This window comes from Thamnophis elegans, chromosome 16, assembly GCF_009769535.1.
Source record: "Thamnophis elegans isolate rThaEle1 chromosome 16, rThaEle1.pri, whole genome shotgun sequence".
NCBI classification, from domain to species: domain Eukaryota; kingdom Metazoa; phylum Chordata; class Lepidosauria; order Squamata; family Colubridae; genus Thamnophis; species Thamnophis elegans.
In genome coordinates, this window is record NC_045556.1 from 9,602,057 (window position 1) to 9,623,392 (window position 21,336).

General features: G+C 43.4%; 1 protein-coding gene across 6 annotated transcripts in view; it reads left to right on the top strand.

Moving 5' to 3' along the window:
- The window catches only part of SEMA6D (semaphorin 6D), a 90,384-nt gene that overhangs the window by 53,358 nt on the left and 15,690 nt on the right, over positions 1 to 21,336 (top strand). For all 6 annotated transcript variants that reach the window (XM_032233606.1, XM_032233609.1, XM_032233611.1 and 3 more), the window contains exons 9-14: positions 1,062 to 1,181; positions 9,119 to 9,207; positions 13,982 to 14,199; positions 15,542 to 15,673; positions 17,161 to 17,316; positions 19,324 to 19,497. In XM_032233606.1, coding sequence (XP_032089497.1) covers positions 1,062 to 1,181; positions 9,119 to 9,207; positions 13,982 to 14,199; positions 15,542 to 15,673; positions 17,161 to 17,316; positions 19,324 to 19,497 — 889 coding nt within the window. The remainder of the gene's footprint in view (positions 1 to 1,061; positions 1,182 to 9,118; positions 9,208 to 13,981; positions 14,200 to 15,541; positions 15,674 to 17,160; positions 17,317 to 19,323; positions 19,498 to 21,336) is intronic.

Consider the following 21,336-nt stretch of genomic DNA (forward strand, 5'->3'; position numbering starts at 1 on the left):
AAGAGGAAGACTTGCCTACAACTCAAGAGTGGACATTGAAAGTCACAAACCTAGCCGAGATGGCTAAAAATATTGGCATATCTTAAAGACCATTCAAATGAGAGATACAAACAAGACTGGAAAAAATGGATTGACTATATACAAAACAAATACGGGACTAAGAAATTACAGATAGCCTATGCTTAAGATTAGGAATAATCTAAACTGCTTAAAGTTAGTGCAACATGAAGAAGCTGAGTTTAATGCAGGGATGTTATTAACTTCTTTTTTATATTTTCTTTGTCTTAATATATTTTAGACTGTATTTGTTAAAAACCTATACCGTGTATGGGCTCTGGGAAGTCGGGGGGGGGAAGGGAGGTGGGGTGTTAGGGGGGAGGGGGGATATATAGTATGTGTTAGATTTTATAGTAACGCGATTGCACTTGTATACTGTTGCTCTTTAATTTCACTGTAAAAATAGGACAAGCTGAATATATTAATAGATAGTAGAAATACACCAAAGGGAGGAGTAGAGGGTTAGAAGAAAGAGGGGTAGAGAGAGTGGGAGAGAGGACGGGAGGGAGGGTGAGAAGGAAGGGAGGGAGTGTACTGGGAGAGAGGAGTGATAGAGGGGGAGGGGAAGTAGGGTAGAGGGGAATGTTGGAGGGAAGAAGGAAAGTTGGAGGGGGGCGAAAGAAAGGGTGTATGGAGGGTCGAAGTGGTACATTGGGTTTGTATTTTGGGGGGTATTGTTGACAAGAGGAATGGCTGTGTTTATTGTTTAATATTATATGGCCCCGGTTATGCACAGTATATATGTGACTGTACGAAATGAAAATGGAAAAATAAAAACACATTTACAGAAAAGAAGAGTCTTCCAACTCTAAATTAAAACATATGAATAAATATATAACATGATTGAGATAATGGCAGCGTGGGAAGTGGGGGGAGAGAAAGCGAAAGGTAGAAATGATATAAATAGCTGTTGTCGGAGAAGATGTGGCAGGAACGACGCCGTAACAGAAGAAGGCGGCATCCCTATTGCCACCGAAACGCTCTTTCTGATTTTCTTTTTCTAGATGGCAAGCTCTATTCTGCCACCGTTGCGGATTTCTTGGCTAGCGATGCCGTTATTTACCGGAGCATGGGAGACGGGTCGGCCTTGCGAACAATAAAATATGATTCCAAGTGGATAAAAGGTACTTCTGTTGAAAGTTGAATCGCGACCTGCAATTTTCCTCTTCCCTCTCCCCCTCTCCCCATAGCCTTTTTTTCCCTCCCCAAAATGAAGAGAATTGAAGTACGCGTTTCCAGAGCGCCATGATTTTCCACCATTCTGAATATCTGAATTTTAGTCCATTGTTCGCAGGCATCCTCATTTGAAAGCATGCTTTTTGGGTTAATAAAATAGGGAGGTATGTTTGCTCTTTCACCCCCCCCCAACCTCCTAAAAGTCTGGGTTCTCCCCACCTCTTGTGGGCCACTTAGCAATCAACAGCTCTCAGCCAGCCTGCCAAGAACAGCTATTCTAATTTCCTCTCTCTGCTTCCCTCCGACCAGCAGGCAGAGATGCTGGCATTTTAGGCGATTTCTTTGCTGCAACTAAGGCTTTCAACAGCTGGAGTTTCGTTTCTTCATTTCTATATTTGAATTGTGCTCCTAATGGATTTGCGCTAAGGTTTTCATTTGTATTCCGGGACTTTAGAAAATGAATCAAAGCAACTGTGCTTTGGAGTTTTGTTTCTGGATTCTGGGGAATTGTAAATCTCTAATACTGTGATACTGTCAAGGGACGCGGTGACTCAGTGGCTAAGACTCTGAGCTTGTCGATCAGAAAGGTCGACAGTTTGGCCGTTCGAATCCCTAGTGCCCCGTAACGGAGTGAGCTCCCGGTACTTGTCCCAGCTTCTGCCAACCTAGCAGTTCAAAAGCATGTAAAAAATGCAAGTAGAAAAATAGGGACCACTTTTGGTGGGAAGGTAACAGCGTTCCATGCGCCTTTGGCATTTAGTCATGCCGGCCACATGACCACGGAGATGTCTGCGGACAGCGCTGGCTCTTCAGCTTTGAAATGGAGATGAGCACTGCCCCCTAGAGTCGGGAACGACTAGCACATATGTGCGAGAGGAACCTTTACCTTTACCTTGCTGAAACGAAGGTTTTCAACAGCTGGAGTTTCATTTCTTCATTTCCATGTTTGAATTGTGCTCCAAATGGATTTGCGCTTAGGTTTTCTATGACTTTAAAAACTAAAACAAAAGAACTGTGCTTTGGAGTTTAGCTTCTGGATTCTAGGGAATTGTAAATTTCTAACACTGTCATAGCCTTTGCATACTTTTTATAGGGAGATATTGATTTTCTTTTTTTAATGTTACCTCTTCCCATCCCTCCCATCTTCTTCTGCAAGATTTTTTTTTTTTAAGAGGGAGGCTAAAAATACAGTTAAGTTGCGGAGACTCGTATTGCTTCATTGTTAGCCAACTTGAAAAACGTTTGGCCAAAAACAATAGGATGTGGATTAAGTAAATAAGAATATTGATTTGTGGGTCAACTCTTAAGTGCTCACCCTTTTCCAGTTTTGGAGGTCTTCAAATTCGTAGACTCTCATTCCCAAAGAATTGCTGTTTAGAGCATGGTTTTCAATCTTGGCAACGTGAAGATATGTGGACTTCAACTCCTAGAATTCCCAAGCCAGTATGCTGGGGAACAATCCAAATGCAGTACAATCCAATTGCTGGCATGTTGGTTGGGGAATTGTGGGAATTGAAGTCCACCAGAGGTGGTATTCCGCAGGTTCTGACCAGCTCTGGAGAACCGGTAATGGAAATTTTGAGTAGTTTGGAGAACCGGTAAATACCACCTCTGACTGGCTCCACCTCCATCTGGTCTCTGCCTCCCGAGTCCTAGCTGAGCAGGAGGAAATGGGGGTTTTACAGTATCCTTCTCCTGCCATGCCCACCAAGCCATGCCACACCCACCAAGCCACGCCCACAGAACTGGTAGTAAAAATAAATTGAATCCCACCACTGAAATCCACACATCCATGGTTGAAAAGAGCCACTGGTTGGGAGAGTTGACTGTTGATCACCCTACCATGGAATTGACCTCCAACACTCCTGTAGGGTGCCAGGTTGAGGAAATCTGTTGCCAGCTACTATCCAGTCTTCACTATATTTAGTGGAAAGAAGCCAGGTTTATAATGATCCAAGTTGGCTGGCTTTGGGTAACTGGGTTCAGATGTAATTAGCATTTCAGCAATTAGCAGTCCTTGCATTATCCAGCCATCTCTGTGGTGATATAACCCAAACAGCTTTTTATTCTCAGAGCTATGGCTGGGTGGTGCTATAAACCACTGGTGCAGAAATGCTCAATGCTCAGCTGTAGTTTTCCAAACACTCACAACTTCCAAACTTCTCTCCGGAGATGAGAAGGCTTGCACAGTTCAGTGGAAGTTAGTCCCGTAATGATCGACTGTTTTTATTTACTCAGTTGAAATGGAGCCAGTGGGTACAAATAAGGATTTTAGATTCTGTAGAGTTGTCTTCTCTCGCTAAATCTGAGAGTCTCCACTTTGAGATGCTAGACGCAGAAACTTCTACAGCAGCGGTCCCCAACTGGCGGTCCGTGAGAAAATGTTGGTGCTTCGCAGAAAAATCCTTTGCATTTTTGATATTGCACCAAATACTATTTATCTTTTTTTTAAACAAATACAAATTAGTGCTCTGCGGGATTTAAAATTATGAATTTAGTGGTCCCTGAGATCCGAAAGGTTGGTGATCTATAGGCCATCCTGATCTGCGACTGAGCACTTTAGGAACTCTTGATTACAGGTAAATCATTTGCTTAGTGACTATTTTTCAAAACAGCTACAGTCACAGAAACAATACAAAAAATGTGACATGACCGTTTTTCACACAACCAGAGGTGGTATTCAGCAGGTTCTGGCCAGTTCTGGAGAACCGGTAGCGGAAATTTTAAGAAGTTTGGAGAATGGGTAAATACCACCTCTGATTGGCCCCGCCTAGAGGTGGGTTCCTACCATTTTGGACCGGTTCTACTGCCCACGCACCGTTTCGGCGCCCACACACCCGAACCAATTCTATTCTCTGTGGCGCCATCTTGATTTTTGTTTATTGCATGCACAGAACAATCTCCATTGCAGAAATGTAATTTTTTTTTTGCATCGAACTGGCAGTAATACCGGTAACAACCCATCCCTGGCCATGCCTCCATCTATTCTCTGCCTTCCAAGTTCCAGCTGATTGGGAGGGAATGGGGATTTTACAGTATCCTTCCCCTGGAGTGGGGAGGGAATGGGGATTTTACAGTATCCTTCCCCTGGAGTGGGAAGGGAATGGAGATTTTGCAGTATCCTTCCCCTGGAGTGGGGAGGGAATGGAGATTTTCCAGTATCCTTCCCCTGGAGTGGGGAGGGACTGGAGATTTTGCAGTATCCTTCCCCTGGAGTGGGAAGGGAATGGAGATTTTGCAGTATCCTTCCCCTGGAGTGGGGAGGGAATGGAGATTTTCCAGTATCCTTCCCCTGGAGTGGAGAGGGAATGGAGATTTTGCAGTATCCTTCCCCTGGAGTGGGGATGGAATGGGGATTTTACAGCATCCTTCTCCTGGAGTGGAGAGGGAATGGAGATTTTACAGTATCCTTCCCCTGGAGTGGAGAGGGAATGGGGATTTTACAGTATCATTCCCCTGGAGTGGGGACGGAATGGAGATTTTGCAGTATCCTTCCCCTGGAGTGGGGATGGAATGGAGATTTTGCAGTATCCTTCCCCTGGAGTGAGGAGGGAATGGGGTTTTACAGTATCCTTCCCCTGGAATGGGGAGAGAATGGGGATTTTGCAGTAACCTTCCCCTGGAGTGAGGAGGGAATGGAGATTTTATAGTATACAGTACCCTGTCACGCCCACCAAGCCACGTCCACAGAACCGGTATTAAATTTTTTTTGAATCCCACTATTGCTTACAATTGTGGCAGCATCCCCCATGGTCACTTGATCAAAATTCAGAATCTTGGCAACTGGCATGTATGTAGGACGGTTGCAGTATCCTGGGGTGATGTGATCCCCATTTTTGATCTTCTGATAAGCAAAGCCAATGCAGGAGCCAGTTAACAACAGAGTCGCTAACTCAATAATTGCAGTGATTCGCTTAATAACTGTGACAAGAAAAGTGTCAATTGGAGCAAAAGTCCCTTAACAACCGTCTTGCTTACCAACAGAAATTTTGGGCTCAGTGTTGGTCATAAGTCAAGGACTCCCTGCAATGGAAGTACTTAATCCATTATGGTACATTAGCAAATTTCTTTTATTCTCCCCTCCCACCCCGCCCTGCCTTTAAAAAAAATGTTAATTGCAGATTTAAACATCTTCAAAATTATACCTTGCATTAAAACCCATCAGAGCTGGAACTCAAAAAATAATAATTTATTTTGAAATGACAGCAGCCACAATTTCTATATACAGTTATCTGGAAGCTCCTGTATATTCAGTAGGAATAAATCTCTTAATCAAACCTGCACAGGATCGTTCTATTAGTCTTGTATAATGCCGAAAACATAGTAAATCAACGGAATGCGCATTTTTTCTCCACGAGAGCAATATTTTATTTTATTTTTTAGCATGTCTGACGCTCAGCATTTTTCTCGCCAGCCCCAATGTCTTGGTGCACTGACATGAAAGATCCACCAGCTGCAATATTTATGCCCAAGCTTTTTTTGCTCCAAACTTTCAACGTAGTACAATCCAAAGTAGGAAGCCTACTTTTTTTCCCCCAATGTGGCCCAAGAATAAAGCCATTCTCATCCTCCAACCAATCAACTCAGCAAATGAATGAAGCCGTAGTAACGAAGACCATGGAGCTACAGCCCAATTCTTCGGGGGTCTTTTTACAGTCCATTAGGCTGGCGTTAAGAGTCTTAACAGTTTCACTGGAACTTGACTTCATCTCTAGTAGGTGTTGTGCTCCGTGGCATGACAAAACCGCGCTCCACTAAAGCGCGCCCGATTAAACCGCGTCGCTGACGTCATCAGCAGGGCGACAACAGCGACCGCGGGGAAAAAAGGGCGCTTTAAATAGCGCTTTGAAAGCAAGCCGATTCAAGTTAAGGTAAGGTTTAGGGTTAGGGTTAGGTTTAGGGTTAGGTTTAGGGTTAGGTTAAGGGTTAGGGTTAGGTTTAGGGTTAGGATTAGGTTTAGCGTTAGGTTAAGGGTTAGGTTTAGGGTTAGGTTTAGGGTTAGGTTAAGGGTTAGGTTTAGGTTTAGGATTAGGTTTAGGGGGGTTAGGTTTAGGTTTAGGGGTTAATTTTAGCTTTAGCGTTTACAGCGTGCTTTTTTCGTTGTGCTGTGATGACGTCAGCTACGCGGTTTCGTCGAGCGCGCTTTAGTCGAACGCGGTTTTGTGGTGGAACCGTTGTGCTCCGCCAGCTGCCAGCGGAGCTGGTGGCAGACTCAGGCAATGAGGAAGTTGGGGAGGAAGCTCGGACCAGTTCTGGAGCCTGGGGAAGGTTCTGATGAATGCTCAGCATCGGACACAGAAAGAGAGCCAGGGCCGTCCAGCATTTCCCAGCCACTGGAGAGGCAGCTGCCTTTGGAAGCTGAGATGAGTGAGGAAGAAGAACAGTTGGGGACTGTTCCAGATGCACATATGCAGAGAGCAGTTAGGAGAGGTGAACAACGGAGGACAAGGAGTCAACTCGGGAAGCAAGGCACACATGGACGCTGAATGGCCCCTCCCTGGCTGGGGAATAAAGAAAAGGAAAGGGGAGCAATTGTCATAGGAGACAACCGTTCGTATTTCTGGAGATTTTGCTCATTGTGTTTCGTGCCACAAAGACTGCTTGCCAGAACTTAATTCACAGCCTTTTGGCTGTTGCTGCAGTTAACACTTTGAAGGACTATTGCCTGGACTTTTTGGTGGGTGAATGCAATTAATTCACAAGAGGTAAATAAAGAGGGGATTTTCGTGACAAGGAGTCTGTTTTTTTGCTTCTGCCAAGGCTGGGTCAGAACATCTGGATGCCCTAAAGTGCTTTGAATAACCACAGCGAAGCTCTTGGCATCCACATCTTTTGAAGCATCAACACAACGGTGTTTGTGCTATCAGAAAGGCTCTAGCAAATAGGAAGAGTCCTACTGAAACTAGCTGAAGGCTTGGTCAGTTCACACAAGAGTTGATGGGACTCTGGGAAGCCACCGGACAATTGTGATACCGAAAACTCATTTTCCAGCACCAGTACAGCATGATGTTCTATCTCTGGTTCTGAAGGATAGCCCTAACCATTAGGACTAGCAGATGCTGATTATCTCCTCCTCCAGAAGTTATTTTTTCATTCACTTTTGACACCTTCTAAATTGGGAGCCTATCAAGTTCCCTACTTCCAAATGAAGAAATACCTCCTAACTTCCTGAACATTTCCATGGTTTGCCCGAGGAGATACAAAGAATCGCAAATCCTATGCCTTGAGTTTCCTGTGTGCCAATTAGACAATGGCAGACGATTAATCCCCAAATAGATGACTTGCATCCCCCAAATGCCTGCTACAGTCCCTTTCATTCCCCGTAAAAATTGCTTTTGGGTACCAGATTTGCAGGAAAAGTCCTTTTACTGAACCAAGCAAAACAGCGCAGTAGATTAGATAAACCAATAATTGGATTCTCGGTTCCTGATTCCATTAGTCCCATGAGCTAAATATAGGCTATTCGTCATCTGACAGGAGATGACCAAAGTTCATCTAAGGACTTTTTCCAACCATTTCCAGAAATGATGGAAAGTGAATCTAGGCATGTAACTTTCTCCACCCGCTCTGTAGTGTCAGGCCTACTAGGTACCCCAGATCAAGAATTAACTCCAGAGGAAAACTATAACTACACGTTATTAAGGCTGTAGTAACAAGAAACTTGCAAGGCAGTGTGTGCTTTTACCTTCTGCTCTAGCTATATTTCAGCGGTGGGATTTAAATAATTTAACAACCGGTTCTCTGCCCTAATGACCACCTGGGTAGGCGGGGCTCAGTGGTCATGTGACTTCCTGGGCGTGGCCAACTCAACGTCACTCATGTTGATGGGCGCTTCGTCTTAGCTGTTGCAATGTGATAAGGGTTAACCAGAGAGGCAGTTTCTGTAGGCAGGGCAATCAAGATGAGGCTAGAAACAACACCAGGATGTTTCCTTCCTGAAACTAGCTGAAGGCTTGGTCAGTTCACACAAGACTTGATGGGACTCTAGGAAGCCACCAGACAATTGTGATACCGAAAACTCATTTTCCAGCACCAGTACAGCATGATGTTCTATCTCTGGTTCTGAAGGATAGCCCTAACCATTAGGACTAGCAGATGCTGATTATCTCCTGCCTTTCTTACAGGATTAGCCCTGTCAAGTGGGGAAAAAACAAAAGGAAATTTCTTCCAACAACCGGTTCTCCAAACTCCTTAGAAAGTTAACAACCAGTTCTCCCGGCTAGGTGCGAACCGGCTGAATTCCACCACTGCTATATTTTCCTGAGTTTAGAGTGTTGTGGAAGGAAGGAGATTATATTATAAATTAGCCTATTTAAAGGCTTACAGGGCAGTCCTGTCTCTTTCCCTTCTCTTAGATATAATGAGTAATTTAAAGTAGGAAAAAGAAGCAAAAAAAATGAAAAACACAAGTAAACAAAATTAACAAGCACCATCACATTGCGTAAATTAAGTAAAACACTCATTTTAAAGTTGGTGATGTTAAAACCAATTATGTTTACAGTTTTTCCTGTGGGGGAGGGAGGGAGGGAGAAGGGAAGAAAGAAGGGAGGGAGGGAGGGAAGTAAAATGGATAAAGGGGGAAGGAAGGAAGAAGGGAAGGGAGGGAGGGTCGAAAGAAGGGAGAGAGAGATGGAAGGAAGGAAAATGGATAAAGGGGGAAGGAGGGAAAGGAGGGAGACAGGGAAGGAAGGAAGGAAAATTGATAAAGGAGGAAGGAGGGAGGGAGGAAGAAGGAAGGAACCCAGCCAAGAAGATACTGAAGAAACATCACCATCCTTTCTAAGATCAGTAGTGGATTTAATCAGAATATTTCAACATCTGTTTTTTTTTTAACTGTCCGTGAGCAAAATGGTTTGACTGCTCCCCTTCCCCTTGTGCCTTTCAGAGCCCCATTTCCTTCACGCCATCGAATACGGGAACTTTGTTTATTTCTTCTTTCGAGAGATTGCTGTGGAACATAACAATTTAGGCAAGGTAAGACTAAATGCCTGTTACGTACGATAAGAGTCTCATAGTTGATTTCTTGAGGGCGAAAACAAGAGGCTTACAAAGGCGTGGGCCGTCCTCTATTTGTTTGATTTGTTTCTACGAGGGTGGTATTTTCATACTTTGGCTGGCTGAAGAAGGCTGGGGAATGTCCCTCTTCCTTTCCCATTTGTCTCTCTTCGTTGTGCTGCTTTGTTCTCAAACCAAGACCTCACGTTCAGTTATATTTTATTATGGAAGAGAGCGTAAATAGTTCTTATATCAGGTGGACCAACAGGGGTGTCAAACTCAAGGCCCGCAGGCTGGATCCGGCCCTGGGGGGGGGGGAGGAGCTTAGATCTGGCCAGCGGGGTGGCCCTGGAAACAGCAAAGGACCAGCCCGCTGTGCTTCTGCCAGCAAAAACGTAGGTCTACTTTCATTGAGGAGCCGAGGTGGCGCAGTGGTTAGAGTGCAGTACTGCAGCCACTTCAGCTGACTGCTAAGCTGCAGTTCGGCAGTTCAAATCTCACCAGCTCAAGGTTGACTCAGCCTTCCATCCTTCCGAGGTGGGTAAAAATGAGAACCCAGACTGTGGGGGCAATAAGCTGACTCTATCAACCGCTTAGAGAGGGCTGAAAGCCCTATGAAGCGGTATATAAGTCTAACTGCTATTGCTATTGCTATATAAGTCTAACTGCTATTGCTATTGCTATTCATTGGCAGAGGGCTGCAGGAGGCCACTGCAGCCGAAAACGGAGCTCGGGAGCCTGTTTTTGCTGGCAGAGTACTCGGGCCACCACAGGTGCCCCCGACATGTGACGTCGAATTGACCACACCCACCCTGGCCACACCCATCCCGCCCTCCCTGAGGTCAAACACAACTCTGATGTGGCCCTCAATGAAATCGAGTTTGACACCCTTGCTTTACATTACCCTTGCTTGAAATTAAGCCAAAAGAGAAACCTTTTGTGATCAGTGCAGGTTGCTCTAAAACCAAAAGACAGATGTACATGATCCTAGCATTCAACTTTTGGTGATTTGTTTCTCTCTCTTTAAATTGAACTTTGAATACGGACCCCACTCTTTCATTCATGCCGCTACTGCTTTGTTTGGTAATTTGGAAAAGTTAGTCCTCTTCCAGAGAAGTAGCTTGGCCCAGGAGATCCTTTCGGGCGACTGCATTTTATCGTAAATTGAGAGTCTTCAGCACAGTACATGACACTTGCCTTCCTTGTTGTCTCAAACGTCGTCCGTTTTTATGGCGGCCCTCGTCTTCAGAGCTCAGGGCAGCGTGAACAAACCTCCTTTCTCCCTCTCATCACGGCCTTCTCTATTTATTTTTATATTCTTATAATCTCATCAGAGCAGACTCTGGGCGGTTAACTTCGCAAGGCATAAAAGCCATAATAAAAATGTGGCAATCAAGACTTAAGTACAAAACCTCATAAAATAATCATAACAATCTAACCGACCCAAATCAAAACAGATCCCATCCGTTATGTCCCCTAAATCCCTCCAAAACAGTTCCATCTTTACTAGGTGTTTTTTTTTTCAATTACCAGCAGAATATAATGTGGAGAACAATCAAGGTGAGTTGCATGGCTGAGCGGAGTTAGAGATGTAAATCTCCTTGCTCTGAGGCCATTATTCTTGCTATTTTGTCCCTTTATTGCCTCTTCCCTCCCTCTTCCTTCTCTGCACGTCGCTGTTGGGGGTCTCACCTGGCTTGTCTCTATGTGTGGACACCTCAAAACTTTAAAAGCCCCAAACTTTGTTCAACTAAAGAGAATCATTCTGAGTCCGTCTTAACATGGAGGCAGGAAAGACCGAGATCCAAACATCATTATTTTCTCACCCCCCAAAAAATGATAGATTGCTACAGCATTGGTTCCCAATGTATTAATCAGTGTTCAATTAGGGGGATAGGAGCCAAAACGGGATGAGTGGGGAGTCCTGAAATGGGGGGGGCGGGGCCAGCCACAGGTGGTATTTGCCAGCTCTCCGAACCACTCAGAATTTCTACTACCGGTTTGCCAGAACCGGACAGAACCGGCTGAATACAACCTCTGGGGATAATAGATGTATACAGTATGTGTTGTTGTTGTGGAGGGGGGTTGTGATGCACCATTTTTTCCTTTTTCCTTTTCATTGTTTTGGGTTTTTTGTCTTTTGGGGGGGAATTTTGTATTTTACCTTTGCCTTGAATGATAACAACAACAAAAAATATACAACCCTTGGTTTACTTCCTTAACCACCTGTTTCCCCATAAACTGGGGAAACAGCTGGGGATGCCTATGTATATAAAAACTCAAGAATATTTTGTCTGGATGCTACCAGGTTGCTAATCTACAGTCTAGCCTTGCTTCTTTGATTTTCTAGTTAGTTTATTTGTATGTTTGTTTATCCATCGCAACCGTTGACTCTGGATTTTATTTCTCTGTGTTCAGAATAGGACAGAGTTTTGTAAGTGAAGCTTGAAAGCATCTGTGTCTCAAGGGTATATGTGTCACACCCAAAAAAACCTTCATTGGGCCCTTAGAGCCTCTCCAAAAAATTGTTGGCAATTTTGTAATCTTGAATAGGTCAAAAGGGGGTAAATACAATGAATTAGAATTAAAAGAAATATCATGTTTATCTCGGGCCCCATCAACTTGTTGGAATGTGGCTGGAATTCCACTCTAAAGCCAAGGACACTGTGATACCCTCCAGCATAAACGCTCTAAAATCAATCTCATCTACAAAGTGATAGACAGAAAGGGTGGGTGAATTACTCCTGACCCAATCCAAATCAAATCCCAAATGTGATTTTTTTCCCAAAGGGGAACTGAACTTCCTTGGGTTTTTTTTCTTTCCTTTGAAGACATTTTGCTTTTCATCCAAGAAGATTCTTCGGTTTTCCAAACCTGAATCAGGATTAACTAATTAATTGGCTTCATTAATGCTCTTGCTAGATCTTATATTTGAGGCTGATTTTAACCGTGTTATTGCAATGATGATGGGTCGATACAAAATGCTTGCATCGGCCTCTGTTCACCTTTTGGCTGTGTTGTTTAAATCCAATCAAACCAATTCCCATCTGACTTGGTTCAAACATAGGATTTTTTGTGGGATGGTATGGATTTCATGTGGTTTTTTTCCAAACCAGTCTCAAATTTATTTATTTATTTTTTATTTATCTGTTTGTTTTGTCAAGAGTGTATAAGGACAGGGATGGTAGGCTCATTGGTGTGTATATGCACGCCCCTTACAGACCTCTAAGGAATGGAGTGAGGTCAACAGTAGACAGTCTATGGTTAAAGTTCTGAACCCCCACAACTTCTTTGGGAAGAAATCACTGAGTTGGGTAACACATTCCAGGCATTGACCACTGTTGCTGAAATCATATTTTCTGCAATCGACCTTAAGTTTGTATCTATTGGGTGCTCATGTGTTGTTGTGGTTGAAGCTGAAGCAGTCATTGACAAGTAGAACATTGTGTCAGCGTTCCAAATACCATGTAGAATTAAATCAGAGTCGAAGGCAAAACTATGCTTAAAGTTCCAATTTAATAAAGCAGGCATGTTGGCACATAGCTGTGGGGATCCCAACTCTGGAAATTACATCAGAATCCCGCCCAGTTAAAAGTTCATGATCTTGTCCCCACACCCACAATCCATCACATGGTCCAATCTCCTTCTTCCACGCTGGCATCCATGCCCAGCTTCTTCCAGTCAGGTGTACTGGTGTGGAGACAAAGGATGACCTTGGCTTCTAGCAAAGAATGAAAAACAATACAGTCCAAAATCCTACTCCCTCTAATCTAATTTAACAAAGATATTCTAAACTAAACTTAAAGAAACTTAGTATCATCTTTCATTTGAGCTTTAACTCCTCTTTGCTAGGCTAACTCTAAACAGATTATATCATTCCTTGCTTCTTCAGTCATAAACTATCTGGAATTTCTTAGTCCCATATTTATTTTGAGTATAGTCAATCCATCTTCTCCACTCCAGTTTAAATCTCTCATTTGAGTGGTCCTTGAGATATGCTGATATTTTAGCCATCTCTGCTAGGTTTGTTACTTTTAGGCAAATCTTCCTTCTTCCAGTATTGCGCCACCAACAGTCTTGCTGCCGTTATTAAATGCAAAATCAAGTTAGTCTCTATAACTGTACAGTCAGTAATTATACCTAACAGGAATAACTGAGGGGTAAACGTTATCCTTTTTAAAAAAAACATTTTGCATAATCCACCATATTTTTATCCAAAATGCTTTAACCTTTTTACAAGTCCACCATGTATGGTAATATGTAGCATCAACACAATCACATTTCTAGCATTTAGGTTGTAAATTTGGATACATGCAAGCCAGTTTTTTAGGATCTAAATGCCATCTATAAAACATCTTATAAAAGTTCTCTCTCAGATTTTGGGCTTGCGTGAATTTTACATTTCTTACCCATATCTTTCCCCATGTATCCAACATTATTGGTTCTTCAAAATTTTGTGCCCACTTTATCATACAGTCTTTAACTAATTCTGTTTCCGAATCCATTTCTATTAATACATTATATAGTCTCTTTATATGCATTTGTCAAATGCATGTCCCATATTTTTTGTGCCCTGTCACAATCCCACCACACGTGTCTATAGGTTCCAAACTCTTTCTTGCACCTCCAACAAATATTTGAATATTTACCATCTATTTGATTTAATTTACGTGGTGTTAGATACCACCTCCTTGACTTGCCTGTCTTAGCCAAGGCTTTTGTGATTGTGGTTGTTGTTGTTGTTCTCCTTCAGGCTGTCTATTCCCGCGTGGCTCGCATCTGCAAAAATGACATGGGAGGCTCTCAGAGAGTGTTGGAAAAACACTGGACGTCCTTCCTGAAGGCACGCCTCAACTGCTCAGTGCCTGGGGATTCGTTCTTCTACTTCGATGTGCTGCAGTCCATCACAGACATCATTGAAATCAATGGCGTCCCTACTGTGGTTGGTGTTTTCACCACGCAGCTGAACAGGTGAGAAGGGCACAACTCGAATAGTATGACTGTTGTGCTCTTTTAATGATGTATTGTTTTTGTGTTTGTAACTTGTTTGTCCTCCCACCCCCTGAATTGTGAGCCGCCCTGAGTCCCCTCAGGGAAAAGGGCGGCATACAAATAAAGTATCTATCTATCTATCTAACTCTACATCATAACGGGAAGTCCTGCCTGCGAAAGAAATCAGCAATTGACATTAGCCACGTCATACAAAGGGAATCTTTATAAAATGTTCTACAGGTGGCATCTTTCCCCGGCAAGATTGGCGGTGTTTAGGAACACATCCCCAAAATGTTGGAAATGTAAACAATCACCAGGCACATACCACCACATGTGGTGGACCTGTAAAAAAAAAAAGCGAGGAGATTTTGGTTACAAATTCAGATGTCCCTAGAAAAAAGGGTTGGGCAACGTACAGATTTCAAGCCAGAATTTTTTCCTGTTAGGTATTAGTTAGAATGGCAGAAGGGTATTAATAAATTTGTATGGGCAGGGAAGAAGCCGAGAGTAAAACTAAAAATAATGCAAGATGCCCGTGAGAGGGGAGGTTTGAAATTACCCAATTTAAAACTATACTACGACGCAGTAGCTTTATCTGTAATTAGTGATTGGATTAACTTAACAAATGATAGAATACTTAATATCGAGGGGCATGATCTGGTATATGGTTGGCATGCTTACCTGCTATATAACAAAAAAGTGGACAAGAATTTTAAAAGTCATATTTTAAGGAATGCTTTACTGCGGGTCTGGAAAAAATATCAATACAAATTAAATGATAAGATACCCATATGGGCAATTCCTAGACATGCAATAGAAAATATGAACATAGTACAAAAACAGGATATAACTACTTACAGACAGCTTCTTACCCTAGAAAGGGGTGTATTACAACTAAAATCCTTGGAGGAATTAAAAGAGGAAAAGGTAATTCAAACATGGTTCCAGTATGGGCAGCTATAGGCCAGGTGGAAAACAGATCAAAAAATTGGTTTTATGCAAGTCGAGGATAATTTATTTAAACAAATAAGAGATCAAAGCTTAATGCATATAAAGAGACTATACAATGTATTAATACAGATGGACTCCAAAACCAGAGAAATGTGTAAATAGTATATATGTTATTTGTCTTGTACTTTGGTTCCTATGGCAGATGAAACGCAAGGACGGTCACACTGTGTTCGATACACTTATACGTAAATAATAAAAAATATATTTAAAATAAAAATAAAAAAGGGAAGTCCTGCCATTCACTGTTGGCGCTAACCGCACCGGCCAGCTTTTTTTTTTTCTGACAGCCTCTTTTGTGTGTCTTTGGCAGCATCCCCGGCTCTGCCGTTTGCGCTTTCAACATGGAAGACATTGAGAAAGTCTTCAAAGGGAGATTTAAAGAGCAGAAAACCCCAGATTCTGTTTGGACAGCTGTGCCTGAAGACAAAGTGCCACGGCCAAGGTAAAATATTTGTGTACGTGCGCTGTGCAAAGCTTCGCTGGCCTGATTTGATTCGAAGGTGTTTTGGTGGCGCAGAACTGCACCCTTGCACAGTTATCTCAAAGCCGCTTATCAAGGCATCAGCCTCACCTTTAGAGACTGCGATATGGTACCTCCAGGGCTTTGCGTTGAGCAGATAACTTTGCTCCGCGGCTTGAAGTTCACCTGGAATCCTACAGTGTCACAACTACCCAACACTGGAAAATTTTGGTCCGGCAGTAGGAATTCAACTTGGACACATTAACAGTGTTGGAAGGGACCTTGTAGATCATCTAGTCCAACCCCCTGCCCAAGCAGGAGACCCTACACCATTTCTGACAAATGGCAGTCAAGTCTCTTCTTGAAAGCTTCAAATGACAGTCCAATCTCTTCTTGAAAGCTTCAAATGGCAGTCCAATCTCTTCTTGAAAGCCTCCAGTGATGAAGCTCCCACAACTTCGGAAGGCAACTTCTATTCTGTTGGTTGATTGTTCTCACTGTCAGGAAGTTCCTCCTTATTTCTAGGTTGAATCTCTCCTTGTTCGGTTCCCATCCATTATTCCTTGTCTGGCCTTCAGGTGCTTTGGAAAACAGTTTGACCCCTTCCTCTCGGTGGCAGCCCCTCAAATAATGGAAGACTGCGATCATGTCTCCCCTGGTTCTTCTCTTCACTAGACTAGCCACGCCCAGTTCCTGCAACCGTTCATTGTATGTTTTAGCTTCCAGTCCCCTCATCATCCTGGTTGCTCTTCTCTGCACTCTTTCTAGGGGTCCCTTCCAACTCTGTTATTCTGTTAAGTGTGACTCACTTAATCACCTTGCTTAGCAATGGAAATTCTGTTCTCAATTGTAGAACAAATTGAGGACTTTTGCGGGGGGGTGAGAGGGAGTTTGGGAGCCTCTCAAATGGAAGACTACTATCATGTCTGTCCTGGTCCTTCTCTTCACGATCCACATCTTGGATAGGCAGAACACTTTAACTTGAGTGCAGACAGAGAACCAGAAGCCCAGAATAACAAAAGTTGGAAGAGACCTTGGAGGTGAGAGAGGTGTGTGTATTCACTGTATAAGACACACCCAGATTTTCACCCTCTTTTCTGTGGGGAAAAGGGTGCGTCTTATACTCCGAAAAAATATGGTAACTATATTATGATTTAACACGATCGTCTCATTCGCACAACTGGTTGGGGCAATGGCTGAATAACCATAACACTAGTAACTAACATTGCCAACTACTCAGCCAAATATGGGCAAATCCAGCAGAAATTGCCTCAAAGGAATTTGAGTTCCAGCGAAGATTTCCTCCAGCGTCTTGCTCAACTCCTTTCTAAAAATGATTCTAGGGCAGCAGGTTTTCTTCGGCTCCTGAATTTATGGTTCTCCCCTTCGGCCTTTTTTTTCTTTTGGGTGGTGGTGCTATTTTTACTCTCTTTTTTTTTAAAAAAAAAAAAACATTGCTTTCCTTTCAGACCTGGTTCCTGTGCAAAACACAGCCCGGCAGAGGCTTACAAAACCTCCATTGATTTCCCAGATGAAACGCTTTCTTTCATCAAGTCCCATCCTTTGATGGACTCCGCCATCCCGTCCGTCATCGAGGAGCCGTGGTTCACAAAGACGCGAGTCAGGTAAGAGGCACGGCTGGGACGCCGGGCCAAGGAGCAACAGTTCTGAAACAGGAATCCAGCTCCCAGCGTAATGACAGAAGGCACGGAGCCCTTCGCTGCTCATCCAAAGAGCGTCATCAACAAGTCAGTTAGGCAGAAAGGCCCTGGAACGTACTGACTCTCCTGCTACACCAACCTCAGAGGCTTCCTCCACAAAGCGTGTTGCAATTTGTTGCCGAAAATTCCCAACTGTCCAGTTAGAGTTGTTTGAAGGTTTAGCCACTGCAACTGGACTAGCGTATTTTTCAGAGTATAAGACTCACTGGAGTATAAGACGCACCAAGGTTTTGAAGAGGCAATTTTTTTAAAAAAGTAGGTAGGTAGATAGAGGGAGAGAAAGAGAGAGAAATACAGTAGGTAGATAGGGAGAGAGCGAGAGCAGGTAGGTAAGTAGGTAGGTAGATAAAGGGAGAAAGAGAGAAAGAGCGAGAGAGAGAAATACAGTAGATAGGTAGGGAGAGAGAGAGAGTAGGTAGGTTGGTAGATAGAGGACTAGAGAGAGAAAAAACAGGTAGGTAGGGAGAGAAAGGTAGGTAGGGAGAGAAAGGGAGTAGGTAGGTAGGTAGGTAGATGTTTTCAGGTGTATTCATCATTCAACATTATGTGCTGGATAATGTGTCATTATTGTTCTTTGGAAAATGAATGAAATTTATAAATAAGTTTAAAAACAGGTACATACAAACCAGTGATGGGTTTCAAAAATTTTTAGAACCTCTTCTGTAGGTGTGGCCTGCTTTGTAGGAATGGCTTGCTGGCCATGTGGCTGGGTGGGAGTGGCTTGCCAGCCATGTGACCAGATGGGAGTGGCTTGCCAGCCATGTGACTGGGTGGCATGGCCAACTTATAAAATGTGGTGAAACTCACTTAACAACGCTCTTGCTTAGCAACCAAAATGTTGGCTCAGAAACTCAGCATGCATGTCTTAAAGCTGTCAAATTACAAGACCCTTGCACCCCTAACCCTTTAGGGGAAAAAAAACTCCAGGGGTGTTCAAACTTGAAAGCTTTAAGACTTGTGGACTTCAACTCCCAGAATTCCTCCTCCAGTCATGTTGGCTCAGGAACTTCGGCATTGAAGCACGCAAGTCTTAAATCTGTCAAGTTACAAGACCCTTGCACCCCTAAACTCTTTAGAAAAAAACCCCCAGGGGTGTTCAAACTTGAAAGCTTTAAGACTTGTGGACTTCAACTCCCAGAATTCCTCCTCTCGCTCTTCATCTTGATGATGTGCGGACTGGTGGGGGGAGGGAGCTGGAACCGGTTCTAAACGGCACTGTAGATTTATGGAACCTCTTCTATAGTAGAGGTTAGAACTGACAGGAACCCACCCCTGATACAAACCCAACTGCTCACCTTCCTCTTTCTCACCAGGATTGTACAACAAGGGAAGGCTGATTAATGCAGGTGCCATGAAGAATGGGATTTTATAGTTATTGAGCATGTTGTTTTTTCCTTCTTTCCCGCATATAAAATATGCTGTATCCATGACGAGGAACCTTTATTTGATTAATGTTGTGGTTGCTGCTATGAAAATGCAGCCTAGTCACACACCATTGGCAAAAGCTGGGATGCTTCTCTTTCAAAGTTATGGAAAACAAGCTTGTGGAGAGCGGCCTTCCTTAAAGAAAGTTGTGACTGCAGATTCGGACTGTGAGGAGGTTGGGGAGGAACATGGGACAGTCCTGGAGTCTGGGGAAGGCTCTGATGAGGGCTCTGTGTCGGAGGCAGAGAGGGGTCCAGAGCCAGATGCCAGTTATCAGCTGTCTTCAGAGTCAGACATCAGTGAGGCAGAGGAACAGCTGGAGCCTATTCCCAGTCTGCGCATGTGCAGAGAACACTGCCCTCGATAGAATCTACTCCTCACCATCCTCACAAAGCTCTCTGTGAAAATCCCATCATCCTTGCAAAGCGACACAAGATGTCAGGGTGCCGAGAGCAGTCATGACGAGAGGTATCTTGATCTCAACAGGTATCGGTTGACCACAATAGCTGTGGATCATTCAGCTGGCCCATATCAAAACTACACTGTCATCTTTGTGGGCTCCGAAGCCGGAATGGTGCTTAAGATCCTGGCGAAGACGAAAGCTTTTTCTCTGAACGACAGCATCTTGCTGGAAGAGATTGATGCTTTCAATCATGCAAAGTAGGTCTTCTTTTAAGAGAACGAAAGATTTGACGGTGTCCATCTTGTTCAAGTGCCTTTTGCTGTTAGCCACTTGATTGAAAAGAGCTTCCTTCTTTCCTTCCTCCCTCCCACTTCAATGACATTTCACTCCCTCTATCATCTCATCCTGTCTTGTTGAAGCCCAGTCTTTAAAGAAATGTGGGTTTGCATAATTTAAAAACATAGTTGGGCCATGTTTGCGTTGAGGTGAGCATGTTTTCTTTTCATGTACGAATGCATGGGCATGCGCCAGTATATGGCCGATGCTCCAGAACTGTGCAAGTTTATCAACATCCACTTGTTATCCTCTGGGTAAAAATAATCAGAGAAAAAAAAGTAATGTACAAAAGCCGATGAAGTCATGAATAACGATTAAAATGATAATTGGTAATAAAATTCTGGACGTTTCACCAGATCTTCTCTCTTCATAACATAACAACAATTGGCCTTGTCTAGAAGCCTGGGGAGACGCGGTGGCTCAGTGGCTAAGATGCTGAGCTTGTCGATCGGAAAGGTCGGCAGTTCGGCGGTTCGAATCCCTAGCGCCGTATAACGGCATGAGCTCCCATTACTTGTCCCAGCTTCTGCCAACCTTGCAGTTCGAAAGCATGTAAAAATGCAAGTAGGAAAATAGGAACCACCTTTGGTGGGAAGGTAACAGTGTTCTGTGCGCCTTCGGTGTTTAGTCATGCCAGCCACAGAGATGTCTGGCTCTTCGGCTTTGAAATGGAGATGAGTACCGCCCCCTAGAGTTGGGAATGACTAGCACATATGTGCAAGGGAAACCTTTACCTTTACCTTAGAAGTCTAGCTAATGGAAATTGCTCTGTTGAAGAACGCGTTGTAGTGGTTCAGGTTGTCAAAGGCAGGGACAATTACTGGTTTATCTTAGTTTGGTTTGTCCTTGTTTGCCCCTCAGGCAATTTGAAGAGAAGTGTCAGCGTTCCAAGTATTGTGTAGAATTAAATCAGAGTCCAAGGCAAAACTATCCTTAAAGTTCCAATTTAATAAAGCAGACATCTTAGCACATCTGTGTTAATCCCAATTCTGGAAATGACATCAGAATTCCACCCAGTTAAAAGTTCATGATCTTGTCCCCACACCCACAATCCATCACATGGTCCAATTTTCTTCTTCCACGCTGGCATCCACACCCAGCTGCTTCCGGTCAGGTGTACTGGTGTGGAGACAAAGGATGACCTTGGCTTCTAGTAAAGAATGAAAAACAATACATTCCACAATCTCACTCCTGTCTATTCCCCCCTCCCATCGACTATACTAATGAAACAGCATAATGAAATAAGAGAAAGTGTGGCAGGCCAAAATTCTAAAAGGAATATAAATGCAGGCCTGACAGGAGAGTTGTAGAAAGAAGTTCATCCATCACTTTAATCCTGGAATTCTACTTGGTTTCTCTGACTATGTCATACTTCCCCAACATATCATTGTCCTTTGGGCTGGAGGGTACAAAATTGCAGAAGACTTCCATATGTCTTCTTTCAACTAACTGTGGTCCTCAAACATCCATGTGGGAGAAGTTCTTTTAAATTTAAGTAATTGAAAGACACACCCTGTGAAAATAAGACCTCCCAGGATAATAAGCCCAATTGGGCTTTTGCACGCATGTGCTGAAATAAGCCCTCCCCTGAAAATAAGCCCTCCCAAAAAATATTGCAACACAGCAGCAGCCAGGAGGTGACCATGCTCATCACCTCCTGCACTTCAAAAATAATAAGACCTCCCCCCAAAAATAAGTCCAAGTGCTTATTTTGGGGGTCAAAAGAAAATAAAACCCTGTCTTATTTTCGGGAACACACA